Source organism: Chenopodium album, chromosome 15 (genome assembly GCF_948465745.1).
Source record: "Chenopodium album chromosome 15, dcCheAlbu1.1, whole genome shotgun sequence".
In the NCBI taxonomy this organism is placed as follows: Eukaryota; Viridiplantae; Streptophyta; class Magnoliopsida; order Caryophyllales; family Amaranthaceae; genus Chenopodium; species Chenopodium album.
The window spans coordinates 33,217,017-33,226,423 of record NC_137848.1 but is presented as its reverse complement, the minus strand read 5'-3'; the positions used below and the strand labels follow the sequence as shown (position 1 = coordinate 33,226,423).

The 9,407-nt window shown below is 31.4% G+C and overlaps 1 protein-coding gene across 1 annotated transcript; it reads left to right on the top strand.

Moving 5' to 3' along the window:
• Window positions 1-2,941: 2,941 nt before the first annotated feature.
• On the top strand, window positions 2,942-5,797 carry LOC145581068 (protein FAR1-RELATED SEQUENCE 5-like). The gene is made up of 3 exons (XM_081638137.1): window positions 2,942-2,993; window positions 3,534-4,638; window positions 4,909-5,797. Exons 1-3 carry the CDS (start codon window positions 2,942-2,944, stop codon window positions 5,795-5,797), a joined length of 2,046 nt encoding a protein of 681 aa, XP_081494263.1.
• Window positions 5,798-9,407: the final 3,610 nt, after the last annotated feature.

Genomic DNA, 9,407 nt, shown 5'->3' with positions numbered 1-9,407 from the left:
TCGAATTTGTGAAAAAGAAAGAGGCGGTACCTACTGGCTGGTACCGACTGGAAACACCAGACGGCAGGCACCTAGCCAGAACTTGGAATGTAGACAACTTAAAAAAGTACTACTTCTGAGAGTTGTAAATTTTTTGTAAAATGAAAAGCCTATCAATGAAAAAGTTGCTTTTTGTTTTCCTTCTTGTTGTCCATTTTGTTTATTGCAAACATCTCCCATTAGGAATACCGCCTGCAAAAAGTACAGGCGGCTACATTACATGCGGGTACATAACCTAAAGATCAAAATCTTTGCAGCTGAACCTTTGGATCAAACAAAATGAGGCCGGAATAAACATTGTTCGTGCAACGTACAGACGGTCCGATTTCATATATCAAATAAAAGTTAAGTTCAAAAACTTAACGGCTGTGCATTCGTGATAAGATGCCTAACGAGGCCAAATGTTCGGATGATATTAATTAGTACATGTTTGTTCCAACATGAGTTTGACATCCAGCGAAGCCCATTCGGGTGAATTCATCGCAGAGAGCTTCTCCCATTTGGGTGGTAAATTGCTCTATAAACTCTAAACAAACGGTCATACCGACTATCTGGAATAAGATAAGCTCGCAGCTGTTTGACTTAATCTAAATTGAAACCTAAAAAGCTAAAACAACCGCCTGCCATCTAGCAAGCGGTAAACGACTACTTTTTTAATTAGAAGCTAAAAATACTCGCCTGTTGTTTCCCTAGAGCAATGCAGGTGGCCAAATTGTACTTAGTAATTTTAAGCTAAGTCAGAAAACTTAGCAGCTTTGAGTTTGTTTTTAAACAACTTAACGAGGCTAATGGCCGGATAATACCATAATTTACCCGTCTGCTCGATGACCGATTGTCCGCTTGGTTTGGGGCTAGGGGTGCTAATCGGGCGAGCCGAGCCCGAACTATGGTCAGCTCGGCTCGTGATCGTTTAAATTTGTTCGAACTCGAACCGAGTTCAAACCTTTAAGAGTCGAGCTTTGACCGAGCCGAGCTTTGACTAAGCGTTGACCGAGCCGAACTCGAACTGTTCACGAACAAACTTGATTTATTCTTATCCCTAGTTTACTTGTCTTCTTTATTGTTTATTATTAATTTTTTTTATTTTACAACAAGTTTATTTTTTTTATAATGAAAACACTAACTTATTATTGTGTAATATCTATTGATAAATATATTTATATTTATATACATGATTTATTTATATAAAAAAAATAACCGAGCTTGTTCACGAACTTTCGAGCCGAACTTGGCATAACTCAGCTTGGCTCGTTAAGGTCACGAGCCGAGCTCAAACCCGAGTCGAGCCATCACGAATCAAGCTTTGACTGAATCGAGCTCGAATAGTTCACGAATAGCTCAGTCTCATTATCACCCCTATTTGGGGCAATCACCATAATGGTTGATTGACTTAGAAATCAATCATACCTTTTAAGTATCAATAATTTCTAGGTCAATCAATTCACCTATGAAACCAAGCGCACGTCCGGCCAGGGGCAAAGACATCTGGTACAATCGCATAGTATACAAGTCAAACACTTAGCTTAAATCATGCATACCAAAAAATTCAAAGGCTTTAAAATTTTTAAGGCAAATATGATAAAAACCGGCATATGGTCAGATGATTCATTAATTAATAAAGCATCCACCCCTATGGACGACTGTAAAAATTAACTGGTCTAACCGACAAAGATTGTTAACTTACCCGACTCCTCGGTCGGTAAAATGACAAGGATACTCTGCACGCAGGCCGGAAAAACATTATAAATGGCCATTTGGCCGCAGAAAGAACAGAAAAGAGCTTAAGTATCAGGGGAAAGGTTAAATAGGAATATCTAAGACATTACCGCCACCATGAAAACGGCTAAGGCAACTATCAAAGACACACAGCGGAAGACTAATGTCAAAACAATTCAAACAAGTCAATCTTGAAAAGTCAATCAACGAAAGTAAAGTCAAACCAAAATCAAACGAAGTAAAAATTAAATCAACCTACAACTTGGAACCACCGTAGGCCCTTATTAAAACCAAACTCAAAACCTTCCGTTAGTCATGCATAATAATAAAGTCATAAATAAATAAAGCAATGACACACATCATATACTTATAGAAACTAGCATGATTTACTCTTCACTCATGCCCATTCATGAACATGCTTCATCATCTGTAAAGCTTATCTCTACTCATTTCCACTACTCTCCATTTAAAATGGGTCATCATTTGGTTTTGTAATTCTAACTCAGATTTCAAGAAACGATTTGTGGATTAATATGATCTCGACATGTGATGCAATCATATTATCAAATCGACACACATTGACTTAAGGAATTTGAATATTGCACACTTGTCTCAGACAAGTGGGAGATTGAAGGAATTATGTCTTCGTCATGTGCAATTACTAGATATATATATGGATCAAATTATGGAGATAATTAAGTTCATACATTTGGGTCGTCGTTATATCATAGCTAGAGGTACTAATGATCTTTGGGCTAGTAAAATAGGTCAAAGCCCACTTGGACAGATCCTATAAGGTCACACAAAGGGCCTAGATCGAGCACGAGAGGACCGTAAATTTTTACCTGGTCTCGAGACCAGCCACCATTTTGTGGTCCCTCAGCAAAGCGACGCCGTTTTGTTGTATACTACATTACAGCTCATTCAGTCCTTTCACTAAGCGACATCGTTTTATTTCCAGCTCAAATCTCCAATTTTATTTTGCTTCCATAATTGCGTGCTCTGTTTCGAATATAAAGTATTTGTTTCCTTTCAATTCAAACTTTCTCTCTCTTCTCAATTTTACAATATTTTCTCTCTCATTGTTCATATTCGATTTTCTTTTTTTTTATTTTTGGTGTTGAATTGTTCTAAGTATTCAAGATATTCAAGATTTTTCGGTTTTAATTTTTGTTTGTGAATAACGATGGAGCTTGCTGATTGTTCATCTGCAATTCTTCCTTCATTATTGGATGAATGTAAGTTTATTTATTGCTTTGATTGAATAATTTAGTGCTTTTTTTTATTCAACGGAGTCAATTTATTCCTTCTTTACTGTTAGATTTTGTTGTGCATTACTTGTTTAATGGATGATCATGATGTTTAATTTTTCTAATTGATTATTTCATATACTCCGTAATTAATAATTGCTTAATGTTTGATATCTATTGATTGAATAATTTATACTTTGAATTTATATTGTTTTTATTTTATAAATGCCTTTTTGGTTTCGATTGTGCATGTTATATGTTTTTTTTTTTGAAAACCGTACATGTTATATGTTTTAGTTATATAATAATATTATAGTGTTTAAAATTGAACATTTATTATGTTGCTTTTGAACAATATTTCAATACTTTATTAGTCACATTGTGTTTTATTGTTTTCATATTTTTTTATTATAAATGAACATTTTATGATTTTGATATGAACATTTTTATTTAGATACAGTATGAGTGTATGACCTTATTCTAAAATGAACATTATGTGACTATTTTATGTACATTTACTATTTTCAGTGAATAAAGTTCCAGTAATAGTTCATGAGGCAGACAAATCTGAACTAATGTTCAAGACTGTTAAAGGTGATGAAGAGGCTTATGATTTATATAATGAGTATGCTTTTCAAAAAGGTTTTAGTATTAGGAAGTCTAAGACAAGAAGTAGTAGGAGTACTGGGGAATGGACTATGAGAAAGTTCTTTTGTTCAAATGTTGGGTTTAAAGACAATAAGAACAAGAGCTCTAGGAAGTATGAAAAATCGGTGGATCGTACAGGTTGTACCGCATATGTTCAGTTTTCTATTGGAAAGGATGGTGTTTGGACAGTTAATAGACATAATATGATTCATAATCATGAGATGATACCTCCTGATAAAAGACATTTACTTCGATCTCAAAGAAAAGTTACTGCTGATCAGGTGAAATTTATGAGTAACATGAAAAACAGTGGCATTAGAGTGTCTGATATACTTCGTGTAATCAGAAATGAAGTTGGGGGATCACCTAATATGGGGTTCATTGCACCAGATGCTTATAATTCTCTTTCTAGTATAAAAGCTAGTAAACTTGAAGGCGGTGATTGCAATCAATTAATGAAGTATTTTGCTAGAAGGCAAGCAAGAGAGTCTGATTTCTTTTATGAATTTGAGGTTGATGATTTTGGATCTCTTTGTAACATTTTTTGGCGAGATGGAAGGATGAAAAGGGATTATGAATTTTTTGGAGATTTATTGGTTTTTGACACTACATACAGAACTAATAAATATGACATGATATGTGCACCCTTTGTTGGGATGAACCACCATTGTAGTAACGTGATGTTTGGAATGGGATTTGTTGTTAATGAGAGTACTAGCTCTTTTGTGTGGTTGTTTGAGTCATTCATGCGTTCTGTTGGAGGTAAACATCCTATCAGCGTGATGACTGATCAAGCATTAGGAATGGCAGCAGCTATTAGAAATGTTTTCCCTCAATCTAAGCATCGTTTATGCACTTGGCATCTTGGTGAGAATTCAATTACCAACATTGGGCATTTGAGAGCTTTGAAAGGATTCAGAGATACATTCAACTATCTTCTCAAATATTGTGAAACTGTAGATGAATTTGAGCATTACTGGCCTCGGTAATACATTCTTATCTTCCTTTAGTATGTATCTTTTACATTATTTTTTTTCATATTCAAATGAACATATTTCTTTACATTAATGAACATATATCTTGATCCATCATCATACTCTAATATATGTATGTACATCTATTGTTTTAGCACTCTGTTTTGAACATTCATATTTTAGAATACCAATATTTGCAGTTGTTGTTTTTAAATATATGTTCATATCTTTCAGTCATTATGTTCATTTATTGTAGTCATTTTATTCTTTGTAATTCACAGAATGATGGAGAAGTATAAATGTGAAGATAATGATTGGTTGAAAGATTTGTACGAAAAGAAAGAGAGGTGGTGCCCAGCATATTCTAAGGATTACTTTTCTGGTGGTATTCTGTCTTCACAAAGAAGTGAATCAACAAATAATTCAGTTTCACATAGGCTAAGAAAAACTGATGGGTTATGTGATTTCTATCATACATTTCTTGATGTTATATCAAATTGGAGGAGCAAGGAAAAAGGTTTAGATTCTCGGTTTTTAAAGGGTAATAGACACTTAGCTGTTGCTAATGTGCCTATACTCTTTCATGCTCGAGAGATTTACACAATTCAGATTTATGTGTTGTTTGAAGAGCAATTTGCCAAAGGTATTGCATGCAACCAAGAACAAACTTTGGCAAGTTATCCTTTTATTACCTACTTGGTGTGGAGGCCTGCCATTGATCTTATTAGGCATGAAGTTAAGTTTAACAAAGACACACATTCTGTTCAATGTACTTGTAAATACTTTAGTGAAATGGGTTTACTATGTGCTCATTCACTTCGTATTTACAATGTTCATTGTGTGTGTAAGATTCCTGAACAGTATATCTTGAAAAGGTGGACAAAATCAGCTATGTGCAGCCAGCCAATTGATGAAAAATACATGCAATCTAATGTTGTAGCTGCATCAGTTTGGAGAGCTCAAACTTTGAGAAAGTTTGTTCGTTTGGTTACTTCTTGTCAAGATTGTGTTCAAGCAAGGGTTCAAATTGACATGGCTTTTGATTCGCTGAAAGAAACAGTTGAGTATATGATGGGGGATATTGATTTTAACAACCTTGATGATGATATTTCAAGTGAAGATGATTTCAACGTAAAAAAATCCAAGAACGAAGAGGAAAAAGGGAGGTAGGAATGAGAGGCCGAAAAGTACTGTTGAGAAAGAATGTAATAAAGCTAAGGGTTGGAAGAAGAGAACTGAGCAGTATACTGAAATGGTTAGGTTTAATGTTCAGACATCTGTTCAGGTATTATTGAACATTTATGTTTTTAAATATGAACAATTTATGAATTCATATGATCTTTTATTTAACTTTTTTTTTTTTTGAGTTTATAGGACTTTGATAAAACTGGTGCTCCTTTGATTTATTCAAATTCTAGCATTGAATGATCAGGATTGGTTGTTTTAAACAAGGCTATTAGTCAATCAAATGAAGGAATCAAATTTCAAAAGGATAACGTAAGTATATGAACATTTCATATTTCTGTTATGAACATTTCATCTTTCTGTTATGAACATTTCATTGTACCATTATGAACATTTCATATTTTTTATATATAAAGGTTGATGATGGAAATGCTACTCTGTCTAAAGATGAAACTCAGGATAAGAATAATAAGGTAAATCTAATTAAACATTATAGATTTACTAATATATATATATATATATATATATATATATATATATTTGACATTTTTTTTTCTTTTAATTTGTTGAAGCATTTTAAGGCTGGAGGTGGTAGAGATGCATATTTCAATGAAATTCTATCAAAGTTTGATCAATGAATAATACTTTAGTAAGTTTATAAATATTTTCCTATTCTTATTATTTCTTATTAAACATATTATGATTGATTTTATGTGATTTTTTTGAAGGGATTTCTGCCAATTATTGAAGCATACTACACTTGGTTTGAAGCATACTAGACTTGATTTGAAGCATCACATTATCCTTGAAGATATTGGAATTTTATTAAGCAGAGCATACAATAAATTTTTACTTGTATAGAAAATATTTGACTATAGTATACTTGATATTCATATTGATGTAAAGAACAAAGGTATAGATATTGAATATTATATATAGCTTTTTTTGGTATCATTTTATATTCTACATCAATTCTATATTCTACATTGAAAATAGAAATATATATAAGAAAATACAAATGAACATATTGTGAAAAAAAATTGAACAATTATTACAATATAAATGAACATCTTTAAAAACATGTGTTATTATTATTTTTTTTTTTTGAAAGAAAAAGACATGTGTTATTAAAATAGTTTGTTTTTCTTAAATGAATATTTTCAATAGAAATTGTATTATCAAATTCATCCAACATTAGAGAATATTAAAATCCTTACATACTTTGAAATAAACCTGGTATACTTTTTAGCAAAAAAAAAATGTACATTATGAATAACAGATATTGCTTTACAAATCAACAGATTAATCACTTTCTCTATGTCTTCTTTTTGCTGCCAATTTGTTCATTTGTTGGTACTTGTTTCCTTCAAACAGCATAAGTTGTGCACAATATGTCACTCGTAACTTCTTCATTTGCTCAACCTATTTAATAAAATACGAATAAAGAACCAAAATTTTTAAGAAAAATGAGCATAAATATTAAAATGAGCATTTGGGTAAAGAAAAATGAACATTTGGGTAAGGAAAAATGAACATTTGGGTAAAGAAAAATGAACATAAACAACACTTACATCATTTACTTTTAAGTCACAAATCCAATTCTCCTTGGGGTCAGCTGTATAGGTTTCCATGTGCTTCATTAGATACACACCACAATTTACGTGATCAATATTGCTTCTCCAGCTCATCTTCACCAAATTTTCTTTGTAATTTTCAACTCCACGACTTTCATATCCATGTGACTTTAGGAATGATGCATATGCTTTTAACTGTAATTTTGAACAATGTGTGTTTCATTAGTAAATATAGTAATAGGTGTAAAAAAAATCAATAAATTTCACTTACCATGAGTTGTGGAAAGTCTTTGTACTTCTCTTTCTTGCTTACATTTTGTGCTAGCTTTCAATTGTCTATTATATCAATTGTTCCATTGAAATGATTGATGCACAAAATATAATAATGTTTGAAGACTGAGGCAGGGAAGAATATCTGGTTCAAATATGATCATTAGATGATATAAAACTGAACATTTTAATTAAAAGAAAAGACTATAAAATTAAAATGAACAACTTCTTTAACAATATTGAACATTTTTTATGATAATTGTAACATTTTAATTACATTATAAATTACACTTACCTGTTTCAATTGATCAACTTTCTTCACTTTGTTGTCCTTCATTTCAGTGTTCATCCTAGTTATGAAAGATTTAATTCTTTCTTCCATACTTACTGTTTCATCACAAATGTTGTTTGTACACATAATAAGCTGCATAAACATATATTCTATATTGTTAGTATATAGAAAGTAATCAAAAAATAAGAAAATCATGTAGCAATATTACTTGAACTTACAAATGGAAAAGTTGAGAGGTAAAAATTTTTTTCTCTACGCTTTTCATTCAGGATTCTTGACCACGAATCAATGATGCAATTTTCCACCTCGGTATCTCCCTCAAGCGTTTTCATTTCTTTTCTATTTATGCCATTTGCTCCATCATAATATAAAGGATCATTACCAAAAAAAAAAAAAAAAAAAAAGAAACAGATACAAAACAATTGAAATCAGCTCACAAATTTTATTATATATACTAATTTTAAATCATAATAATTGAGTACTTACCTTTCACAACCATCACTAAATGCATAGTCAGATATAGATTTGTGCATAATGTTGATATCTTTGAACAAATCTTGGTACTTCACCAAAAATGGTGATTTAAAGCATACTGGTACATTGTGTTGTGTTCTTTGTGGTCTCTTGTTTTTCTCGGCAACAGCTCTGAAATAAGTTTGTTAAATATTGAACACTTATAAAGATTTAAATGAACAATTAGTAAATTAAATATGAACATTTATACAGATATTAAAGAAAAAATTTAACTAACAATAGAAATTAAAAAAAATACTCTTACCTGATCTAGAATATTTCAAATGAACATATTAATGTATTAAAATGATCATATAATTAATTAAAATGAACAAACACCATCTAAAGTTAGTAATTAACATTTATAACCTTAACATTAAAGTTAGTATATTACAATTTATCATCCAAAATAAGACATGTCATGTTAGTCTTGTCAACTATTACATAGTTCTTCCAATAGCACCAAAAAAAGCATAGTTCTTCCAAAATATTTAGATCCTAATCATATACAAAAGTAGACATTAATTCTCTAGGAGATCAAGATACAATTTTACCCTTCATTAACATCTGGAGCATTTTTTAGAGGATTCAAAATGTCGTCCAAGTTAAAATCTGCAGATTGGTTCTCAAATATTCCTGAAATATCAAACATTGGAGTTCTTCCTAACTCAAGATCAGTATTAACTGGATGTTCTTGCTCAGGAGTTTTTTCCAGATTCTCACCAACTTGTTTTTCATTAAGAACTGTAAATTATAAACAATAAGAGTAAGAATTGAAGAAAATATGAAAAATTGAACATTAACTCTAAACCAAATTGAACATTAACTTAAAACCATATTGAACATTTTCTTATTTACCTGCTCCTGCATTCTTTTCAACAGACTCATTAAATGGAGTGTGTTTTTCATGCTCACTAATTATCAATCCTACAGCAGTAGATGTTGA